Here is a 25,025-nt window from a genome sequence, read left to right on the forward strand (position 1 = left end):
AGGACTCTACTGTACCTTAAGGACAGTGTACTCATAGACAGTAAGGACTCTACTGTACCTTAAGGACAGTGTCCTCATAGACAGTAAGGACTCTACTGTACCTTAAGGACAGTGTCCTCGTAGACAGTAAGGACTCTACTGTACCTTAAGGACAGTGTCCTCATAGACAGTAAGGACTCTACTGTACCTTAAGGACAGTGTCCTCATAGACAGTAAGGACTCTACTGTACCTTAAGGACAGTGTCCTCATAGACAGTAAGGACTCTACTGTACCTTAAGGACAGTGTCCTCATAGACAGTAAGGACTCTACTGTACCTTAAGGACAGTGTCCTCATACAGTAAGGACTCTACTGTACCTTAAGGACAGTGTCCTCATACAGTAAGGACTCTACTGTACCTTAAGGACAGTGTCCTCATACAGTAAGGACTCTACTGTACCTTAAGGACAGTGTCCTCATACAGTAAGGACTCTACTGTACCTTAAGGACAGTGTCCTCATACAGTAAGGACTCTACTGTACCTTAAGGACAGTGTCCTCATACAGTAAGGACTCTACTGTACCTTAAGGACAGTGTCCTCATAGACAGTAAGGACTCTACTGTACCTTAAGGACAGTGTCCTCATAGACAGTAAGGACTCCGTCTGCACTCCCAACCAGCAGGTAGCTCCTCCTTTGGCTGAAAGTAGAAAAAAGAAAAGTAGGGCCTTTAAGTACAGAACTTTTCTAACAGACGGAAGGCAATTTACCTTTTAACTAAAACAATATAATATTAAATAGAAGTTAAGTTAAAGGTATCTTCAGGGATTTCTACATAACTGGTTAATGTGTTAATATGCTAATATGTGTACCGTCACTTTAAAAGTGTAATATTGTTTACCCGGACATATAGGTAACAATACACTTTTAGAGCGACATCATGGATGATTACATTTATTTATTGATCGCCTCTTAAGGTATATTCAGTGATTTCACTCAAAAAACCTTAGGTTTTGTTTTTGGCTAGGTGGCAAAGCCTTCATTCAATCAGGATAGAGAGGGGCCTTGGCTTTGCCACCCAGCCAAAAACGAAACCTAAGGTTTTTTTGACCCCCAGGGGTTAACTGGGGACAGGGAGAGGAACTCCTTATATGGTCAGCACACTCTATAGTAGAGAGGATTATCACAACAAAACAAATAAATACCTGCGGTGAGGCTAGGTGTGTTAGAGCGCCTCCTACCTGCGGGGAGGGTAGGTGTGGAACAGCAGGGAGGTGACGGCGTCGGACACGCCCTGGAGGCGGTGCCATGACGTGGGGTCCTGACTGTCGATGACCAATAGGCAGCCAGACTGAGTGCCGGCTACCAGCCAATCACAGGCCTCGCCCGGGAGCCGGGCGGTCACCAGGCACAAGACGGGGCCGCTGTCGATCTCCTGGCCGATGGGACGGAACGGACGTTAGTAACCAATGAAGAGCCCTTCGCGAAGACCCCACCCCCCCAAAAAAAGCGATTGGATAGCAACTGTTGCTATGCAGGGCAAGCCAGCTTTCGTCACCTCTTAGCTGTCAGTGACAGTACAGTACAGTACAGTACAGTACAGTACAGTACAGTACAGTACAGTACAGTACAGTACAGTACAGTACAGTACAGTACAGTACAGTACAGTACAGTACAGTACAGTACAAGACAAGACAAGACAAGACAAGACAAGACAAGACAAGACAAGACAAGACAAGACAGTACAGTACAGTACAGTACAGTACAGTACAGTACAGTACAGTACAGTACAGTACAGTACAGTACAATGCAATACAATACAATACAATACATTGCAATACAAGACAGGACAGGACAGGACAGGACAGGACAGGACAGGACAGTACAGTACAGTACAGTACAGTACAGTACAGTACAGTACAGTACAGTACAGTACAGTACAAGACAAGACAAGACAAGACAAGACAAGACAAGACAAGACAAGACAAGACAAGACAAGACAAGACAAGACAAGACAATACAGTACAGTACAGTACAGTACAGTACAGTACAGTACAGTACAGTACAATACAATACAATACAATACATTGCAATACAAGACAGGACAGGACAGGACAGTACAGTACAGTACAGTACAGTACAGTACAGTACAGTACAGTACAGTACAGTACAGTACAGTACAGTACAGTACAGTACAGTACAATGCAATACAATACAATACAATACATTGCAATACAAGACAGGACAGGACAGGACAGGACAGGACAGGACAGGACAGGACAGGACAGGACAGGACAGGACAGTACAGTACAGTACAGTACAGTACAGTACAGTACAAGACAAGACAAGACAAGACAAGACAAGACAAGACAAGACAAGACAAGACAAGACAAGACAAGACAATACAGTACAGTACAGTACAGTACAGTACAGTACAGTACAGTACAGTACAATACAATACAATACAATACATTGCAATACAAGACAGGACAGGACAGTACAGTACAGTACAGTACAGTACAGTACAGTACAGTACAGTACAGTACAGTACAGTACAGTACAGTACAGTACAGTACAGTACAGTACAGTACAATGCAATACAATGCAATACATTGCAATACAAGACAGGACAGGACAGGACAGGACAGTACAGTACAGTACAGTACAGTACAGTACAGTACAGTACAGTACAGTACAGTACAGTACAGTACAGTACAGTACAGTACAATACAATACAATACAATACATTGCAATACAAGACAAGACAGTACAGTACAGTACAGTACAGTACAGTACAGTACAGTACAGTACAGTACAGTACAGTACAGTACAGTACAGTACAGTACAGTACAGTACAGTACAGTACAGTACAGTACAATACAATACATTGCAATACAAGACAAGACAAGACAAGACAGTACAGTACAGTACAGTACAGTACAGTACAGTACAGTACAGTACAATACAGTACAGTACAGTACAGTACAGTACAGTACAGTACAGTACAGTACAGTACAGTACAGTACAGTACAGTACAATACAATACAATACAATACAATACAATACGCAATACAAGACAAGACACAATACAAAACAAAGGCACACAGTGATCCGTACAACATTAAAAGACCACACCCAAAAGAGGAAGAACATCACCTCATAACCTTCGACCCCTAGCCTGTCCGTCCCTCTGTGTGACTGACAGAGGGACAGAGGAATGCTTGTACCCGTATATTGTATGTGCACGCATGGACCTCGTACCTCCTACCCGATGGCATTAGCCCATACCCGGGGTACAGTGCATGGGAGGGGTCGGACACAGTTCTCTTAAAAGGATTGTGACATTAAAAAAAAGGTTTTGGAATTGTTCTTGTTTTTTTTTATGTTTTCTAATCTCAAACAGGTGCTCTGATTTGCCGGCAGTAAGTGACATCACTTACTGCAAATCCCGTATATGTCAATGGGATTTGCCAGCAGATGTCACTGTTTCACTGTGTTGCCTGTTTTCATTGTAGCTCAAAAGGCCCAAAAAACCCCAAAGAAAACTTCAGACCACAGAAAATCCACTGAATGTTCAAAGTTCAGGTTTTTTGGGTGTAATTGAGGTCATAAAACCTAAAAGAAAAAAGAAAAAGAAAAAGAAATGACATAAAACCTTTAACCTGTCCAATGGTGTCCTGCTCAAAGATGACCTGGGGGTGATCGGAGGTGTAGACACATACCCATGGTCTTCCCTCTGCCATTTTGGCTAATCTAAGGAGCTCAGCTTTGTATTTCACAGTTAAGGTTTCCAAACCAACTGGTGATACCATGCCTTAGAATTGACTCTATACTAGCTCAGGGGCGGCGGTGGCTCAGGGGTAGAGTGCCTGGATGGTAACCGTAAGGTTGCCAGTTCAAACCCTGTGGGCTCCCCCAGAGTTACTGTCGAAGTGTCCTTGAGCAAGACACTGAACCCCTAATTGCTCCCGATGTGCTGGTTGGTGCCTTGCATGGTTTCCGCTGCCATCGGTGTATGAATGGGTGAATGTAATGCACAATCTCTGTAAAGCGCCTTGGATAAAGGCGCTATATAAATGCACCATTTACCATTTACCATTTAGCTCGATTCATACTCCTATTTTACCGCTGTTTCGGCGCTGTAGAGCCGAAATGATTTTGGCTCGTCAGAAATGTTCAGTAGCACCGAAGAGCCGACTTTAGGACGGTACCCACCCCCCCCCCCCCCCCCCCGAACCTCAAATGACGTCAAATTGTAGGCTCTACAGCGCCGGACCAACGTTTATTCGGCTCTAAAATAGGAGTATGAATCGGCCCTTACTTGTGTGTGTGTGTGTGTGTGTGTGTGTGTGTGTGTGTGTGTGGGTGTGTGTGTGTGTGTGTGTGTGTGTGTGTGTGTGTGTGTGTTTTCAGACTCCATCATGGCCCATAGCACTTACCCCACCCCCTTAGATAGCATTTCTGTAGACTTAGATAGCATTTGATACAGACTTATAGCATGTTATGTAGACAGCACTATAATTGCATTGTATATAGTCATAGCACGCCATAGTACATAATTATATGTATAGCATAGTATAGTATATATGTATAGTCTCATAATATAGATATTCCACTGTTACCTTCTTAGCTTACGCATGTTTCATGATGTTTCATGATAAATGTTTTTATGTGATGTATTCCCATGCTTTTTGTTCTTGCTTAATGTAAGTCGCTCTGGATTAAGAGCGTCTGCTGAATGCTTAAATTGTATTGTAAATTGTGTGTGTGTGTGTGTGTGCAGAGATGGGCAGTATTTGAAATACATGTATTTGAAATACGTATTTGAAATACTTTTTTGTATTTTGTAATTTGTATTTCGCTGGGATGGAAGAAATGAGATGTATTTTGTATTTAGATACATTTTTTGACCCAGTATTTGGGTATTTTGTATCAAAATACATTTTCAATGTATTTTGCCCATCTCTGTGTGTGTGTGTGTGTGTGTGTGTGTGTGTGTGTGTGTGTGCGTGTGTGTGTGTGTGTGTGTGTGTGTACCTGTGTGGTGACCGTCTGCGTGTCCAGGTCAACGCGTGTGACACAGCCCAGGTTGTGAGCGCTGCTGCCTCCGCCCAGCCACACCCTGGGAGCGGCCTCGCCGTCACCACCGTCACCACCACCGCTGCTCAGGGTCAGACACTCTGCGTTGGGAGTGCTGGGAAACACCAGCTCCCTCATGAGACACAGCATGGGCCCCGAGTTCAGCCTGTCAAACACCTTACAGAGAGACACATGAGACACAGCATGGGCCCTGAGTTCAGCCTGTCAAACACCTTACAGAGACACATGAGACACAGCGTGGGCCCTGAGTTCAGCCTGTCAAACACCTTACAGAGACACATGAGACACAGCGTGGGCTCTGAGTTCAGCCTGTCAAACACCTTACAGAGACACATGAGACACAGCGTGGGCCCTGAGTTCAGCCTGTCAAACACCTTACAGAGAGACATGAGACACAGCGTGGGCCCTGAGTTCAGCCTGTCAAACACCTTACAGAGACACATGAGACACAGCATGGGCCCTGAGTTCAGCATGTCAAACACCTTACAGAGAGACACATGAGACACAGCGTGGGCCCTGAGTTCAGCCTGTCAAACACCTTACAGAGAGACATGAGACACAGCATGGGCCCTGAGTTCAGCCTGTCAAACACCTTACAGAGACATGAGACACAGCGTGGGCCCTGAGTTCAGCATGTCAAACACCTTACAGAGAGACACATGAGACACAGCATGGGCCCTGAGTTCAGCATGTCAAACACCTTACAGAGACATGAGACACAGCGTGGGCCCTGAGTTCAGCCTGTCAAACACCTTACAGAGAGACATGAGACACAGCGTGGGCCCTGAGTTCAGCATGTCAAACACCTTACAGAGACATGAGACACAGCGTGGGCCCTGAGTTCAGCCTGTCAAACACCTTACAGACACATGAGACACAGCGTGGGCCCTGAGTTCAGCATGTCAAACACCTTACAGAGACACATGAGACACAGCGTGGGCCCTGAGTTCAGCCTGTCAAACACCTTACAGAGACACATGAGACACAGCGTGGGCCCTGAGTTCAGCATGTCAAACACCTTACAGAGAGACATGAGACACAGCGTGGGCCCTGAGTTCAGCCTGTCAAACACCTTACAGAGAGACACATGAGACACAGCGTGGGCCCTGAGTTCAGCCTGTCAAACACCTTACAGAGACATGAGACACAGCGTGGGCCCTGAGTTCAGCCTGTCAAACACCTTACAGAGACACATGAGACACAGCGTGGGCCCTGAGTTCAGCATGTCAAACACCTTACAGAGAGACATGAGACACAGCGTGGGCCCTGAGTTCAGCATGTCAAACACCTTACAGAGAGACATGAGACACAGCGTGGGCCCTGAGTTCAGCCTGTCAAACACCTTACAGAGACACATGAGACACAGCGTGGGCCCTGAGTTCAGCCTGTCAAACACCTTACAGAGACATGAGACACAGCGTGGGCCCTGAGTTCAGCATGTCAAACACCTTACAGAGAGACATGAGACACAGCGTGGGCCCTGAGTTCAGCCTGTCAAACACCTTACAGAGAGACATGAGACACAGCGTGGGCCCTGAGTTCAGCATGTCAAACACCTTACAGAGACATGAGACACAGCGTGGGCCCTGAGTTCAGCATGTCAAACACCTTACAGAGAGACACATGAGACACAGCGTGGGCCCTGAGTTCAGCATGTCAAACACCTTACAGAGAGACATGAGACACAGCGTGGGCCCTGAGTTCAGCCTGTCAAACACCTTACAGACACATGAGACACAGCGTGGGCCCTGAGTTCAGCCTGTCAAACACCTTACAGAGACACATGAGACACAGCGTGGGTCCTGAGTTCAGCATGTCAAACACCTTACAGAGAGACATGAGACACAGCGTGGGCCCTGAGTTCAGCCTGTCAAACACCTTACAGAGACACATGAGACACAGCGTGGGCCCTGAGTTCAGCATGTCAAACACCTTACAGAGAGACATGAGACACAGCGTGGGCCCTGAGTTCAGCCTGTCAAACACCTTACAGAGACACATGAGACACAGCATGGGCCCTGAGTTCAGCATGTCAAACACCTTACAGAGAGACATGAGACACAGCATGGGCCCTGAGTTCAGCATGTCAAACACCTTACAGAGACACATGAGACACAGCGTGGGCCCTGAGTTCAGCCTGTCAAACACCTTACAGAGACACATGAGACACAGCGTGGGCCCTGAGTTCAGCCTGTCAAACACCTTACAGAGAGACATGAGACACAGCGTGGGCCCTGAGTTCAGCATGTCAAACACCTTACAGAGACACATGAGACACAGCGTGGGCCCTGAGTTCAGCATGTCAAACACCTTACAGAGACATGAGACACAGCGTGGGCCCTGAGTTCAGCATGTCAAACACCTTACAGAGAGACACATGAGACACAGCATGGGCCCTGAGTTCAGCCTGTCAAACACCTTACAGAGACATGAGACACAGCGTGGGCCCTGAGTTCAGCCTGTCAAACACCTTACAGAGACATGAGACACAGCGTGGGCCCTGAGTTCAGCATGTCAAACACCTTACAGAGACATGAGACACAGCGTGGGCCCTGAGTTCAGCATGTCAAACACCTTACAGAGACATGAGACACAGCGTGGGCCCTGAGTTCAGCCTGTCAAACACCTTACAGAGACACATGAGACACAGCGTGGGCCCTGAGTTCGTCCTGTCAAACACCTTACAGAGACATGAGACACAGCGTGGGCCCTGAGTTCAGCCTGTCAAACACCTTACAGAGACACATGAGACACAGCGTGGGCCCTGAGTTCAGCCTGTCAAACACCTTACAGAGACACATGAGACACAGCGTGGGCCCTGAGTTCAGCATGTCAAACACCTTACAGAGACATGAGACACAGCGTGGGCCCTGAGTTCAGCCTGTCAAACACCTTACAGAGACATGAGACACAGCGTGGGCCCTGAGTTCAGCCTGTCAAACACCTTACAGAGACACATGAGACACAGCATGGGCCCTGAGTTCAGCATGTCAAACACCTTACAGAGAGACACATGAGACACAGCGTGGGCCCTGAGTTCAGCCTGTCAAACACCTTACAGAGACATGAGACACAGCGTGGGCCCTGAGTTCAGCCTGTCAAACACCTTACAGAGACACATGAGACACAGCATGGGCCCTGAGTTCAGCATGTCAAACACCTTACAGAGAGACATGAGACACAGCGTGGGCCCTGAGTTCAGCATGTCAAACACCTTACAGAGACACATGAGACACAGCATGGGCCCTGAGTTCAGCCTGTCAAACACCTTACAGAGAGACACGTTCCGTTCTACTGTTCCAATCTCACGATAATCCACACCTTCAATCGCTTCATAATCATTCCCAGCTGCGTTAGTTAGTTTTAGTTAGTTAGTTAGTTAGTTTATTTATCTCAGTCATTTACAGTACAGTACATTTCAGAATGGGGGTTTACAGAATTACAGTTTGACTGAAAAGGTTTGGGCTGAAGCCGAAGCTTATTATGCCCACCTTTTTAATAATTCAATTAATAGAAGAAAGGGGAAAAAAAGGAACAGAAAAAAAACAAAAACAGGAACAGGAACAATAGCAATGGGAAAAACTGATTCTCTGTAGTGATGTGCTTCTTGTATACCAATGATGAACAGAAAATTCATATTTAGCTTAAGTGCCTTATACTAGTTACGTTACGCCCACATAGATTTAGCTTTTTTAGAGCATACTTTTATATTTGAAGTGGTTGCTTCAAATATAGTGTATTTTTTTATTCTTGTTTACTTTTACTGCATATGTGTTTGTATATTTATGTTTGAAGTGGTTACTTAAAATAATTTATTTTATATTTATATATATATATATATTATTATTATTATTATTTTTATATATAATTTTGTAATATAATTTTGTAATATCTACTGCCTATGCATATTGTATATATTAAAGTGATTTTTTATATTTATCAATTATCATAGCTTTATATGATTTTTTAAATGTTCTTATGGAGTTGCTCTCTTTTAGTTCTGTATTGAGTTCGTTCCACAGATTCACCCCAATGGCAGATAGACATCTCTTTTTTATGTTAGTTCTTGAGATTTTGATTTTTTTGAATAATCCAGTTCCTCTGAGTTCGTATCTACTCTCCCTGGGTTTGAACAGATCCTGCATGCAGGTTGGAAGTAGCTTATTGTAGATCTTATACATTATTGTAGCTGTGTTGAGATTGACTAGGTCTTCAAGTTTCAGTTTGTTGTTATTTATAAATAGTGTATTTGTTGGTGCACAATATTCAGCCAGATTAATTATTCTTATTGCTTTCTTTTGTAGGAGAAAAATGGGATTTATTATTGTTTTGTATGTGTTTCCCCAGATTTCAGCACAGTAGGTTAAATAAGGCAGTATTAAGGAGTTATAAAGTGTCTGGAGTGATTTCTTATTAATAATGAATTTCATTTTATACAGAATTGCAATGGTTTTTGATATTTTGGTTTTTAAGTTGTCTATATGGTATTTCCAAGTGAGTTTGGTGTCAATAATAATTCCTAGAAATTTGATGTGTGTTGCTTGTTCAATTTCCTTGTTGTTTATAGTTAATTTGACTGGTGTATGTATTTGTTTATTGCCAAAGACAATGAATTTAGTTTTGCTGATGTTTAGGGACAATTTATTGATGTCAAACCATATTTTTAGGATTTTTAGGTCATCCTCTACTACCTGCATGAGGTGCGCAAGGTCTGGCCCGGAGCAATACAGACTGGTGTCATCAGCAAAAAGTACACAGTGGAGGTCCTGCAGGGCCTCACAAATGTCATTTATGTATAGTATAAATAGCTTTGGGCCAAGGACGGAGCCTTGGGGAACTCCAAAGGTTACTGGGAGGGTGTTCCATTGATCCCGCAGCTCTGTAGCTGAACTGGGGAAGGGGAGTGCTTGATTGTCTTTACAAACCCAGGCCGTGCGGGCGGTGCGTCTAAGCACCACCCCCCGCGCTCATATCACTGTGAATGTGTGCCTCAGGGCTATAATTCGTCATACTACAGTCACACTTTTGTGTGACTGTAGTATGACAAATTATAGCTGACTAACAGAACAGAGCAGATGCTGACTAACAGAGCAGCTACAGTTGATATCATCATCATCATACTATAATTAAGCCAATGTCTGTCTGTCTGTGTGTCTGTGTGTCACTGTGACTGCCGTAGCTCCTCACTGCCTGCACCAATCACTCCCACTTGTCACACAGGCATTGACCATATGAATATGGAGGTCTTAACGAAGCCCTTCTTTCAATTTAACTAATTATAAATGAATAGTGAATTTATTAGTGAATAAAAAATGCGAAAACGCACCCAGGGCGCAGTACCCCCTGCGGCCACAAGGGGGGGGGATATCTCACAACGGGTAAGGGCTAGTGCAGACTAACAGAGCAGTCTGCTACGTATACCTGGGCCGGTTCCGAGGGCTCTCCCCCTGCTACGTACCTGGGCCGACGTGGGCCGGTCCTGAGGGCTCTCCTTCATGCAGTCCTTCATCAGGGCTTGGAAGCCGGGCCAGGGAGAACATCCATAATGCTGGACCGGGTCTGTGGAGAGGAGAGGAGAGGAGAGGAGAGGAGAGGAAGACACGTCATCTTCATAGAAAAACGGATGGAATGTTACGGCAGGACACCGACGTTTGTCTAGCAGGAGGTACGGCAAATTCTAATGAACCCGGTGAAACATCTGTGTAATTTTAGTGTGTGTGGTCCCGACTGCGCAGCCAAATGGTCCTGACTGCGCAGTCGGGACTGTAGTGTGAATCCCCACTAAGGTTCCGAATGCGCAGCCTGGATCATAGTGTGAATCCCCACTAGCTCAAATCTTGCTTCTGGGGCTCTCTGGAACTAAATATCTTTCGGAAGGGGAGTCGGGCGGCCAAATACATCGTTCCTCATTTTGGGGGGTCGTGGAAATGGAGTTCAAACAGTTTGAACACCACCGATATAGAAACTTTAGTCTTTCAGAAGACGGTTTAGGATTTAGAAGACCAGGGGCTGTATTTTGCGTGTCTTAAGTACCAGGTCTTATTCCCTAACTTGAGTAAACTAAAGACCTGGAGGCGTGATCAATGCTCTTTGGCCACTCAGAATAGCCAAATGGCATTGATCACGCCTCCAGGTCTTTAGTTTACTCAAGTTATAGGGAATAAGACCTGGTACTTAAGACACGCAAAATACAGCCTTAAGACCTTTAACTTAATGGGTTAAAGTGGGTGAATACACAGCGGTATAGGAAGTATTTATTTCCCAAGTAGAAGTACATTTCCCACGCATGCACACACACACACACACACACACACACACACACACACACACACACACACACACACACACACACACGCAGGGAAAGAAATGGAACAAACAGGGAACCAAACGTTATACCGGGCAGTTTCCCGCGGACGGCGACCTCGTCGAACTCGCCGGGGAACTTCATGCCGTCCGAGATGCGCTCTCCACAGGTCAGGAGGTCGTAGAGGAGCAGGCCGAAGGAGAACACGTCCGCCTGCTGGTTGTAGATGACGTTACCGCGCGCTACCTCTGGGGCGCGGAACCCTAGAACAACAATACATGATGTTACTGCGCGCTACCTCTGGGGCGCGGAACCCTGGGAACAGAATACATGACGTTACCGCACGCTACCTAGACGACGTTACCGCGCGCTACCTCTGGGGCGCGGAACCCTGGGAACACAATACATGACGTTACCGCGCGCTACCTAGACGACGTTACCGCGCGCCACCTCTGGGGCGCGGAACCCTAGAACAACAATACATGATGTTACCTCTGGGGCGCGGAACCCTGGGAACAACAATACATGATGTTACCGCGCGCTACCTAGACGACGTTACCGCACGCTACCTCTGGGGCGCGGAACCCTACGAACACAATACATGATGTTACCGCGCGCTACCTCTGGGGCGCGGAACCCTACGAACACAATACATGATGTTACCGCGCGCTACCTAGATGACGTTACCGCGCGCTACCTCTGGGACGCGGAACCCTGGAACACAATACATGATGTTACCGCGCGCTACCTCTGGGGCGCGGAACCCTACGAACACAATACATGATGTTACCGCGCGCTACCTAGATGACGTTACCGCGCGCTACCTCTGGGGCGCGGAACCCTAGAACAACAATACATGATGTTACCGCGCGCTACCCATAGACTGTAAAAAATATGGACAAAGCGTTCCCCGGGTCTAACATGAACGTAAAATGAAGCCTGTAATAATATGCTAATTCCTGATGTAAGTCGCCATCTTTGGTACCAGCTGGCCATTGGCTGGCTCCGTTTTGTATACCAGCTGGTCATTGGCTGCCCAGACAACGAGGCGGGACTTCCCCCCTTCTTCTCCGTTGGTTTTTATTTTGACTCGAGTGGGAGGGGAATCCCGATCATAGACTGTAATGGTAGCCACGCCCCTCAGAACATACGCGATGTTTCTTTTTCTTTATGGTCATTTTTTTAATTAATGGGACCATAATTTTCCAAAAAGAATATTATGACATTAGAAATGAGACTTTAAACTAGTGACTGGAAGAAGAAAGTATTCATGACCATGTTTATTAAGGTAATACAGTCTAGGTGAAGTTGGGCCAAAATACATGGGCCTCTATGGAGCTATGGGGCTTTTTGGGTCCGGTCCAGCGCCACAACAGGCCATTATATGAACTACCGATTTCAAATGAGGCTTCACGAAATATCTGGCTGACTGCCCCCCTGGCGCTACCTAGACGACGTTACCGCACGCTACCTCTGGGGCGCGGAACCCTACGAACACAATACATGATGTTACCGCGCGCTACCTCTGGGGCGCGGAACCCTACGAACAACAATACATGAAGTTACCGCGCGCTACCTAGATGACGTTACCGTGCGCTACCTCTGGGGCGCGGAACCCTGGAACACAATACATGATGTTACCGCGCGCTACCTAGATGACGTTACCGCGCGCTACCTCTGGGGCGCGGAACCCTGGAACAACAATACATGATGTTACCGCGCGCTACCTAGATGACGTTACCGCGCGCTACCTCTGGGGCGCGGAACCCTGGAAACACAATATTACAATATTCAAAAAACATCTAAAGAAATATCTTATTTCTTCCTCTCTGTAGATTACATGTTTTACCTTGATGCGTTATATTTTCTTTTGTGTGTTTGTTGTTGTATTGTTTATTTCAGTTTTTTGTGCAGTCTGTGTTTTTATTTCTATACTGCACAGCTGCCCCACCCCCTTTGCCAACTTGTAGACTTATGTACTGTTCTTTATGAACTTTTAATCTTTTAAACCAATGACCTCTTCCTACAGGAAAGGATTCCAAATAAGCCTTATGGCTTCTTCCCTTCCTTGCATTGTATTTTTGTTCTTTGATATGTTATTGTCTATTTTTTGTAATACATGCTAAATAAATAAACCTAAACCTAAAACCAATACATGATGTTACCACCGGGGGCGCTACCTCTGAGGCGCGGAACCCTGGAACACAAATACATGATGTTACCACCAGTGTTGTTTTTGGCAGCAATTTTTGATTTTAGTTTTAGTCATAGTCTTTTGAATAGTTCTCCTTTAGTTTTAGTCACATTTTAGTCAACTGGAATGTCTTAGTGTTTAGTCTAGTTTTAGTCGACTAAATGTCATAAGATTTTAGTCGACTAAATCTACAGTTGATTTAGTCGACTTAAATGTATTTTGGCGGGCCTTTATGCTGTTGTAATGACTGATTTTACACTTGCTGAAAACAGAAGATCTACAAGCACACAACGCGACGCGTTGTGTGCTTGTAGATCTGCTATTTTCAGCATACAACCAGGTGTAAAATGACTTATACTGGATCTCTTGTCCACTAGTCCCTTCCTAACATTTCAGTCTAGTTTTTATTTGTTGACGAAATTCTCACTATATTTAGTCTTAGTTTTAGTCGTTGTAGCTTATAGTTTTCATTTAGTTTCCATTTAGTTTTCACCTCTACCTCTGGAGGAACCCTGAAAACACAAAGCATGATGTTACCATGGAGACCCTGACAGACAACACATACACGGTGTTACCATGGAGACCCTGACAGACAACACATACACGGTGTTGTGTAGATCGGGATCCTCGCGTAATTCCAACGGAGCAATTAGTCCGACCCGTGCTCGCGGTTATGGTTTGGGTTTAGGGTTTGAGGTAGGCGGTCGTTTGTGTCGCGGTTATGGTTTGGGTTTAGGGTTTGAGGTAGGCGGTCGTTTGTGTCGCGGTTATGGTTTGGGTTTAGGGTTTGAGGTAGGCGGTCGTTTGTGTCGCGGTTATGGTTTGGGTTTAGGGTTTGAGGTAGGTGGTCGTTTGTGTCGGACCAATGACTATCCCATTCTGACCGGGCACCCATTTTGGTGTCAGCATCATGTTATGCTTTAGCTATTGAAAAATAGCAGATCTACAAGCTCGTATCGCGCCACCGAGTGGCGCGATACGAGCTTGTAGGTCTGCTATTTTTGAAAAATTGAAGAGCGACTGACATTTCTAGAATCTGATCTCAGGTCAGAATGGGTTAATCAGACCAGCGTGTGTCCGGCGGAAACCTCGTATGAATCTGATCTCAGGTCAGAATGGGCTATAGGCTGAACGACGTACTGCAGCCGTGTAGATCAGGGCTGGGCAAATCCTTCATTTCCCGTCAGTGTCTCGCCCTGCACACAAGTAGGCCATTCATGGCCTACTCGTGTGGAAAGCGCAAGTTTGGCAGCTCGACAGAGAGCATTTCTAGTCTGTGCAGCCTGGAGAAAACTAGAGTTCTCAACACGACAACACGACAGCAGCCGCGAGGAACTAACTAAGTATAATCTCAGCCGTCATAAGTCCATGTCCGTCTCCTTACCAGGTGTCTCCTCAGAGCCCCATCTAGTCCATGTCCTTACCAGGTGTCTCCTCAGAGCCTCATCTAGTCCGTGTCCTTACCAGGTGTCCCCTCAGAGCCCCATCTAGTCCATGTCCTTACCAGGTGTCTCCTCAGAGCCCCATCTAGTCCATGTCCTTACCAGGTGTCTCCTCAGAGCCCCATCTAGTCCATGTCCTTACCAGGTGTCTCCTCAGAGCCCCATCTAGTCCATGTCCTTACCAGGTGTCTCCTCAGAGCCCCATCTAGTCCATGTCAATACCAGGTGTCTCCTCAGAGCCCCATCTAGTCCGTGTCCTTACCAGGTGTTCCCTCAGAGCCCCATCTAGTCCATGTCTTTACCAGGTGTCTCCTCAGAGCCCCATCTAGTCCATGTCCTTACCAGGCGTCTCCTCAGAGCCCCATCTAGTCCATGTCCTTACCAGGTGTCTCCTCAGAGCCCCATCTAGTCCATGTCCTTACCAGGTGTCTCCTCAGAGCCCCATCTAGTCCATGTCAATACCAGGTGTCTCCTCAGAGCCCCATCTAGTCCGTGTCCTTACCAGGTGTTCCCTCAGAGCCCCATCTAGTCCGTCTCCTTACCAGGTGTTCCCTCAGAGCCCCATCTAGTCCGTCTCCTTACCAGGTGTTCCCTCAGAGCCCCATCTAGTCCATGTCCTTACCAGGTGTTCCCTCAGAGCCCCATCTAGTCCATGTCTTTACCAGGTGTCTCCTCAGAGCCCCATCTAGTCCATGTCTTTACCAGGTGTTCCCTCAGAGCCCCATCTAGTCCATGTCTTTACCAGGTGTTCCCTCAGAGCCCCATCTAGTCCATGTCTTTACCAGGTGTTCCCTCAGAGCCCCATCTAGTCCATGTCCTTACCAGGTGTCTCCTCAGAGCCCCATCTAGTCCATGTCCTTACCAGGTGTCTCCTCAGAGCCCCATCTAGTCCATGTCAATACCAGGTGTCTCCTCAGAGCCCCATCTAGTCCGTGTCCTTACCAGGTGTTCCCTCAGAGCCCCATCTAGTCCATGTCCTTACCAGGTGTCTCCTCAGAGCCCCATCTAGTCCATGTCCTTACCAGGCGTCTCCTCAGAGCCCCATCTAGTCCATGTCTTTACCAGGTGTCTCCTCAGAGCCCCATCTAGTCCATGTCCTTACCAGGTGTCTCCTCAGAGCCCCATCTAGTCCATGTCCTTACCAGGTGTCTCCTCAGAGCCCCATCTAGTCCATGTCAATACCAGGTGTCTCCTCAGAGCCCCATCTAGTCCGTGTCCTTACCAGGTGTTCCCTCAGAGCCCCATCTAGTCCGTCTCCTTACCAGGTGTTCCCTCAGAGCCCCATCTAGTCCGTCTCCTTACCAGGTGTTCCCTCAGAGCCCCATCTAGTCCATGTCCTTACCAGGTGTTCCCTCAGAGCCCCATCTAGTCCATGTCTTTACCAGGTGTCTCCTCAGAGCCCCATCTAGTCCATGTCTTTACCAGGTGTTCCCTCAGAGCCCCATCTAGTCCATGTCTTTACCAGGTGTTCCCTCAGAGCCCCATCTAGTCCATGTCCTTACCAGGTGTTTCCTCAGAGCCCCATCTAGTCCATGTCCTTACCAGGTGTCTCCTCAGAGCCCCATCTAGTCCGTCTCCTTACCAGGTGTTCCCTCAGAGCCCCATCTAGTCCATGTCTTTACCAGGTGTCTCCTCAGAGCCCCATCTAGTCCATGTCCTTACCAGGTGTGTCCTCAGAGCCCCATCTAGTCCATGTCCTTACCAGGTGTCTCCTCAGAGCCCCATCTAGTCCGTCTCCTTACCAGGTGTCTCCTCAGAGCCCCATCTAGTCCTTGTCCTTACAAGGTGTCTCCTCAGAGCCCCATCTAGTCCGTCTCCTTACCAGGTGTCTCCTCAGAGCCCCATCTAGTCCATGTCCTTACCAGGCGTTCCCTCTGAGCTGCGGACGCCCATGCTGCAGCAGTACTGGGCGATGCCGTAGTCGGAGATCTTGGCGATCATCTCGGAGTTGGTCTTCAGGTTGAACAGCAGGACGTTGTGGGGCTTCAGATCGCGGTAGATGATCATGGACGAGTGCAGGTACCTGAGAACGTGGAGATGTCCTGGTTTAAGTACCTGTTTAACTACCAGCCTTATATCATCACCGTTTTCTGACTTCACATTCCATACTTAAGTTATTAAAGACCTACTGAAATTAAAATTATGTTTTTCACACTTTTAGACCATATTCGTGGTCATCATATGGACATACCTATGCTCGCGAATCGCCTTAATGCTCATGAATCACCATAATATAGTGAATCACCATAAAGGACAACTTTAGTTTTTTTCAACCAAGGTTCATGTTTTAGGTTGTTATTAGAGAAAGTAAAAGATGACTGTTTTTTTCTTCATTTGCTGCTTTCTTTCGTTTTAATAATAATAATAATAATAATAATAATAATAATAAAACTTTATTTGTATAGCACCTTTCATGACATCAAATGCAGCTCAAAGTGCTTTACAGAACAATGGAGAATAAAATAAAAGCAAAGCATAAAAGAAAAGCAAGGCAACGACATTAAAAAACAAGCAGTAATGCAATACAGTGAGGACATGAATAACACAAAATATAAGATCACTTAAAGGCAATGTTGTAGAAGTGGGTCTTGAGCTGAGCTTTAAAAATGTCTACAGAGGCTGCCTGACGAAGGTACAGAGGGAGCTTGTTCCATGCCGATGGCCCGTAGAAGCAAAAAGCTGCTTCCCCGTATTTTTTAGTTGCCATTTTTTTAGGCAAAGCGAGCAGGCCAGCAGTGGAAGACCTTAGCGAGCGGTTTGGGACATATTTAGGCAAGCAGTCATGTAGGTAGGAAGGTGCGAGACCATTGAGGGCTTTATAGACAAGTAAAATACTTTTAAAATCAATCCTAAAAACAACCGGAAGCCAGTGCAGTGATGCCAAAACTGGAGTAATATGTTCTCTCATCTTAGTTCTAGTTAAAACTCTGGCTGCTGCATTTTGGACAAGTTGTAATCTGTCAGTTGTTTTCTTAGGCAGTCCTGAAAAAAGTGCATTGCAGTAATCAAGCCGAGAGAAAACAAAGGCGTGGATTAGCGTTTTTGCATCGTCCAAGGACACATAGGCTCTGATTCGTGAAATATTTCTAAGGTGAAAAAAGGCAATCTTGGTAACATGATTAATGTGTGAATTAAAATTCAATTCGGAATCAATAATAACCCCCAGGTTCTTTACTGTACTGTTACTGTCTACAGTCAGGTTGCCAAGTCTGCTTAATATTGATTCTTTCTGCTCACTAGAGCCGATTATGAGAACTTCTGTCTTGTCCTCATTTAGCTTGAGAAAGTTCTCACTCATCCAACATTTGATGCTAGACAGACAGGTAAGCAGCGGGTCTAAAGCACAGGGATCATCTGGAGCCACAGATAGATATAATTGGGTATCATCAGCATAGAAATGAAAATTGACTCCGTGATTGGCAATGAGTTCGCCCAGTGGCAGTATGTACAAGGAGAAAAGCAGAGGGCCAAGAATCGAGCCCTGTGGAATACCAGAACTGATGTCGTGTTTGTCTGAGTCAAACTCGGCTAGATTGACAAAGTAACTTCTGTTTGATAGGTAGGAGGAAAACCAGGACAGGGCCGTACCAGACAGGCCTATCCAGTGCTCCAGACGCTGTATTAAAATTGAGTGATCAATCGTGTCAAATGCAGCCGTTAAATCTAGAAGTAAGAGAACGGATACATGTTTCTTGTCAGCAGACACCCTCAGATCATTCATTACTTTTACAAGTGCTGTTTCTGTGCTGTGGCCTTTCCTAAAGCCAGATTGGAATTTGTTGTGTACATTATTGTTCTGTAGAAACACATCCAATTGATGAAAGATACATTTTTCTAAAACCTTGCCCAGAAAGGGTAGATTTGAAATGGGTCGATAGTTACCCAAAACAGAGGGATCAAGATTGAGTTTCTTGAGAAGGGGCTTAACTACAGCAGTCTTCAGTGAGTCTGGGAAGACGCCTGATTGTAGAGAGCTGTTTACAATTTTTAGGATATCTCCAATCACACTGTCTAAGACTTCTTTGAGAAAGTTGGTGGGAATTGTATCTAATGAACAGGAGGATGATGTCATCTGTGATATAGTTTTGCGGAGTTCGTCTTCCTCAATTTCGCAGAACGATGATAGGCTCCCCCTGGAGAGATCTACCCTGGGACCATTTGCTGCTGTTTGACGGTTTGCGCTAGCAGCAGCACCATTCATAATATCGGCTCTAATGTTTGAAATTTTGTTGTCAAAAAAGCATGCAAACTCATTACACTTAGCTTTAGAGGCCGGGAATGACTGCTTGTAGGACTGGGGGGGGTTTAAAAGTCGATCAATGGTAGAGAATAGGACTCTAGCATTTTTCTTGTTCTCGTTAATAATGCCAGAGAAATATGCCTGCCTTGCTAAACGCAAGGCTTTGTTATAGGCGACTGTTGACTTTTTAAGAATCTCTAGGTGGATGGTGAGTTTGTTTTTTCTCCAAGCTCGCTCAGCTCTTCGACATTCTTGCTTCAGTGAGCGTGAAAGCTCATTTATCCAGGGTGTTACTCTGGTATTATGTTTCTTTTTTGTTTTCAAGGGAGCCACTATATCAAGAGCTGACTCTAGTTTAAGATTAAAATTTTGAACCATATCATTCACTGGGGGGGTATCGGGCAATGGGGGACCCAGGTGACGAGAGAACTCGTTGGCAGCAGAAGAGCTAAAAAAACGCTTTTTTATGGTATATTCAGTGATGTTTTTCTCTAGATCAGAGACAGTCATATTAAAACACAGCAGAAAGTGGTCTGACAGCTCGGGCCTTTCAATAGTCCTTTCCACAGTGATGTTCAGCCCTCTAGAAATCACCAGGTCCAGAGTGTGCCCATGTTTATGTGTAGGCCCAACAACATGTTGGATAAAATCAAAGGAGTGCAATAACTCTAGGAAACCCATAGCCATAGCATCTGTAGCATCATCCAGGTGAAGATTAAGATCACCTGAGATAAGAGTTCTGTCATAGTTAGTGGAGCAGATAGATAGAAGTTCTGATATTTCTGTTAGAAATATTGCTTTACTGCATTTTGGCGGGCGATAAATGCTAATCATTGGCATGGAGGCACCATGTAGTATAGTGGCCTGGTATTCAAAGGATGTAAAGCTGCCAAGGGTCAGAGCCTTGAATTTTAACGTGTCTGAAAAAATTATTGCCAGTCCACCTCCTTTCTTAGCCTCGCGAACAGAGTGAATGAAACTGTAGTTTGCGGGACAGGCTGGCGCTAGGAGAACAGCTCCATCTGAGCCCAGCCATGTCTCTGTTAGAAAGATTATATCTAGCTTCTCTTTACAGATTATATCTTTTACAGAGGAGGACTTATTTGTTAGTGACCTGATGTTAAACAAGGCAAGATTAAGCTTGTTATCACATTTTTGGGGGCTGTGATGCCTGAGAGGTACATTAACCAAACAGCATTCTCTCTCCAGACCACTCCTTGTGTTGGACAATCTATTTGAAATAACAGTAGGAATGTTGTGCACCTCAACCTGTACAGTGATTGAAACACCAGGCTTTCTAGAAGCATGGGGTCCATACATGATTGTTGCTGCGCATAATGGACCCTGTTCATATCAGTTGTCAAATGTAAATTTATAATCAGAAATCTGAAAATCGGTAGCTGGGTTTGGTGACAGTTGGAGGCAACGTCTGGTATGGGGGGTCGACTTTAATCCAATGTTCATCCGTTCCACCATGTCCGGGGTGAAAGAGAGATGTACTGGTGAGGGTGTTAGAAATTCTTCATCAGTCACACAGTCATCATCATCACTTTGATTCAGTAACAAAGATTCAATCGACCGTTGAGCATCTTCCTTGGTGAGGGGCCTCATCAACAGTGCTTCCATCGCCTGTCGAACTACTTCCAATTTTTCTCCGATCCAATTGATGGATGTTGTGGCTTCATGGTCTGTGATCTTTTCTCCACCAGGGGGCGCTGTGACTTCATGCTTTGAGATTTTTACTCCACCAGGGGACGCTGTAGCTTCATGCGATTTCTTCTCCACCAGGGGATGCTTCATGCTCTGAGATTTCTTCTCCACCAGGAGACGATGTGGCTTCAAGCGCAGTAATCTTCTCTCCACCGGGGGACACTGTGGCTTCGAGCGCAGTGGTCTTTTCTTCACCAGGGGATGCTGAGGCTTCCTGCGCTGTGGTCTTTTCTCCACCAGGGGAAGCTGTGACTCTGAGATTTCTTCATGCTCTGTGGTTTTTTCTCCACCAGGGGACGCTGTGACTTTATGCTCTGAGATTTCTTCTCCACCAGGGGACGCTGTGACTTTATGCTCTGAGATTTCTTCTCTACCAGGGGACACTGTGGCTTCATGCGCTGTGATCTTTTCTCCATCAGGGGACGCTGTGGCTTCATGCGCTGTGATCTTTTCTTCACCAGGGGACGCTGTGGCTTCATGCGCTGTGATCTTTTCTCCTCCAGGGGGCGCTGTGGCTTCATGCGCTGTGATCTTTTCTCCACCAGGGGGCGCTGTGGCATGCGCTGTGATCTTTTCTCCACCAGGGGGCGCTGTGGCATGCGCTGTGATATTTTCTCCTCCAGGGGGCGCTGTGGCTTCATGCGCTGTGATCTTTTCTCCACCAGGGGGCGCTGTGGCATGCGCTGTGATCTTTTCTCCTCCAGGGGGCGCTGTGACTTCACGCTCTGTGAGTTTTTCTCCACCAGGAGGCGCTGTGTCTCCACCAGGGGGCGCTGTGGCTCCACGCTCTGTGCGTTTCTCTCCACCAGGGGGCGCTGTGGCTCCACGCTCCATGTTATGAAAGAGGTTGGTGAAAAATAATTTAACACCCAACTTGTTTAGGTGTGTTGCGTCTACAAAAAGATGCCTTCTGTCCCAGAAAAAATTGAAATTGTCAATAAAATTGAATGATTTTTGCAAGGGTGTTTCTTCTGTGCATGTCTTTGAGAGCCATTCGTTGAATGCAAACAGCCTACTAAAACGCTCACACCCTGCCATCGGAGGTAGAGGCCCGGAAATCCAGAAGTCAATATCACCATGTTCACTCAGAGTGAACAGTAGGGCTTTGAAATCCTTTTTTAGGTTGCCTTCTTCTCGTTTTTCTGCATCACGTGCGCCGATGTGCAATATCAGCGTTTTTACCATGGGGTGTGCCTCAATAATCTTATCGATTCTCTCCACCATATCAGAGATAGTGTCATTGGGAAAGCATAATACTGTAGCTTTTCGCTTTTTGTTGCTTTTAACATATTTTACAGCCTGGTCGCCGACAATCAGACATTCAATCATTTGCTCTCCATTAGCTACCCTGCTCGGAGTGGCGTTAACACGGTTATCTGATTGACCATTAGAGTCAGCAACATTCAGCAGAGGGCTAAACCTGTTTGTCAGCCGCATAGAGCCACTAGACTCGGCCGCATTCAGCGGCTGAGTCAGCAGTGGGTTAAACCTATTGGTAAGCCGTAAATTCTCACTTTGGGGAGGTGTGTATTTTGATTTTCCTTTCGCATTTTTCCACTGCGGAGGGGTGGTTTTGGGTCGGGCTGGGGGCCCAGGCCTGGTCTTATCAGGGCTCCGAGTCCTCCCACTTAGCCGTCCTATCATGTTATCTCTGTTAGAAATCACTGTAGAGATAGTTGGTGTTAATGTTATTGCAGGTGGTGGGGTTCTCACCGCCTGCCCGTTACTCACAGTTTTTTCCTTTGGCCTTGCGCCGCGAGTAAACCAGACGGATGCGTCATTCTGCGTGAGATTTTCCTTCCCGTGTTTTACTCCCAGGTTCACTTTTAATAGGTGTAATTCCGTTTCCAACAAGGCAATCTTTTGAAGCAGCTTCTGAAAATCCTCTGAGGAGATTGTTGGGGGCATGGCTGGCTATTAGCCAAATGTCCAGAGCTAGTTAGCAATGTAGCTAGCTATGTGCCACGTACCCAGTCACAGAAGGTAAAAAAGGGTATTTTGAAGTAGGCAAAAACTTCTATCTAAAGAACAAAAACAGTCCCATCGGTTTACAAGTATCTAGGATCCATTTGTAGAGATAAAAAAATAAAATAAAACAGCGATATCAGTTGAGGAATGCAAGCATAGGCGAGAGCAGCGAAGCGAAGCGTCCTCACTGTACGAGGAGCAGTAAAAGGGGTTTTAACGTTTTTGACAGGGGGGCGGGGCATTCGAGCATGGGGCTAAATATGTATTTATTTTCAAAATATTATGGCGATTTATTTTTTTATTATTTACTATAGTCCTAACATACCCCAGGAAATTACATCTGGCCACGGAAGATCACAGGATCTACTGAATGTGAAGGTAGCCTACTGGGGGGAAGCCACACTGTGTCATAGGCTCAATATGTCAGTTTGACACATTCAGTAGATCTCGTGATCTTTTGTGGCCAGATGTATTTCTTGGGGTTTAGTAGGACTAGAGTAAATAAATAAATAAATAATCGCTATGACATTTTGTAAAAAAAATACATATTTAGCCCCATGCTCGAATGCCCCCGCCCCCCCCTGTCATAAACGGCCAAAATCCCTAAAACGAAAGAAACCAGCAAATGAAGAAAAAATTACACTCATCTTTTACTTTCTATAATAACAACCTAAAACATGAACCTTGGTTGAAAAAAACTAAAGTTGTCCTTTAAGGCTCGCAAATCACCATAATATAGCGAATCGACCTAATTCTCACGAATCGACTTAATTCTCACTAATCGACCTAATGCTCCGAGAAACGGTCATGAATGCGATTTATCGTCACCTGAGTCCGTCGGCGACCTGCAGGGCGATCCGGTGCTGCAGCTTGGCGTTGAGGCTGCCGTTCTCCTGCTCGAACAGAGAGTCCAGAGAGCCGCGAGGAGCCAGCTCCATCACCAGGACCTGGTGGAGCGGGCCGGAACCGGCCGCGAGCAGGCCCACCAGGCTGGGGTGGTGGAGGCGCCCCAACACCGCCAACTCCTGGAGAGAGAGAGAGAGAATTACACTGGGGTGAGTACCCTCACTAAAAACGCCGGGACAACGCTCCACACGTCCCAGACTCTTCTCCCTTCTGGCTCCAAAACTGTGGAATGCACTTCCCATTGCAGTCAGAACTGCAGCATCACTCCCAATCTTCTGCCATAGTCTGAAAACCCACCTTTTCAGACTCCATCATGGCCCGTAGCACTTACCCTAACCCCTTAGATAGCATTTCTGTTGGCTTAGATAGCATCTGATACAGACTTATAGCATGTTATGTAGACAGCACTAGAATTGCATTGTATATAGTCATAGCACGACATAGTACATATGTATAGCATAGTAGTAAATATGTATAGTTTCATTATATAGATATTCCACTGTTACTTTCTTAGCTTACGCATGTTTCATGATAACTGCTTTTTATGTGATGTATTCCCATGCCTTTTGTTCTTGCTTAATGTAAATCGCTCTGGATTAAGAGCGTCTGCTAAATGCCTAAATTGTAAATTGTAAATTGTAACACCGCCAACTCCTGGAGAGAGAGAGAATTACACTGGGGTGGTGGAGACGCCCCAAACACCGCCACCTCCTGGAGAGAGAGAGAGAATTACACTGGGGTGGTGGAGACGGCCCAAACACCGCCACCTCCTGGAGAGAGAGAGAATTACACTGGGGTGGTGGAGACGGCCCAAACACCGCCACCTCCTGGAGAAAGAGAGAATTACACTGGGGTGGTGGAGACGCCCCAAACACCGCCATCTCCTGGAGAGAGAGAGAATTACACTGGGGTGGTGGAGACGGCCCAAACACCGCCACCTCCTGGAGAAAGAGAGAATTACACTGGGGTGGTGGAGACGGCCCAAACACCGCCATCTCCTGGAGAAAGAGAGAGAATTACACTGGGGTGGTGGAGACGCCCCAAACACCGCCATCTCCTGGTGTTGTTTTCGTCGACTAAAACTATGCCGAAAAATGTTCGTCGACTGCCTTTTTTCACTGACGAAAACTAAATGGAAACTAAATGAAAACTACGCTATGACGACTAAAACTAATAATACTGT

General features: G+C 46.1%; 1 protein-coding gene across 1 annotated transcript in view; it reads right to left on the minus strand.

Annotated features, from left to right (window-relative positions):
• lrrk2 (leucine-rich repeat kinase 2) overlaps positions 1–25,025 on the minus strand; it is a 191,666-nt gene that overhangs the window by 16,300 nt on the left and 150,341 nt on the right. Inside the window, exons 39-45 of the mRNA XM_083762898.1 lie at positions 23,765–23,961; positions 16,881–17,041; positions 11,475–11,645; positions 10,537–10,637; positions 5,016–5,234; positions 1,220–1,413; positions 606–678 (exon numbers count right to left, since the gene is read on the minus strand). Of these exons, the coding sequence (XP_083619024.1) occupies positions 606–678; positions 1,220–1,413; positions 5,016–5,234; positions 10,537–10,637; positions 11,475–11,645; positions 16,881–17,041; positions 23,765–23,961 (1,116 nt within the window). The remainder of the gene's footprint in view (positions 1–605; positions 679–1,219; positions 1,414–5,015; positions 5,235–10,536; positions 10,638–11,474; positions 11,646–16,880; positions 17,042–23,764; positions 23,962–25,025) is intronic.

This window comes from Protomyctophum parallelum, assembly GCF_964188405.1.
Source record: "Protomyctophum parallelum genome assembly, chromosome: 4".
NCBI lineage: Eukaryota > Metazoa > Chordata > Actinopteri > Myctophiformes > Myctophidae > Protomyctophum > Protomyctophum parallelum.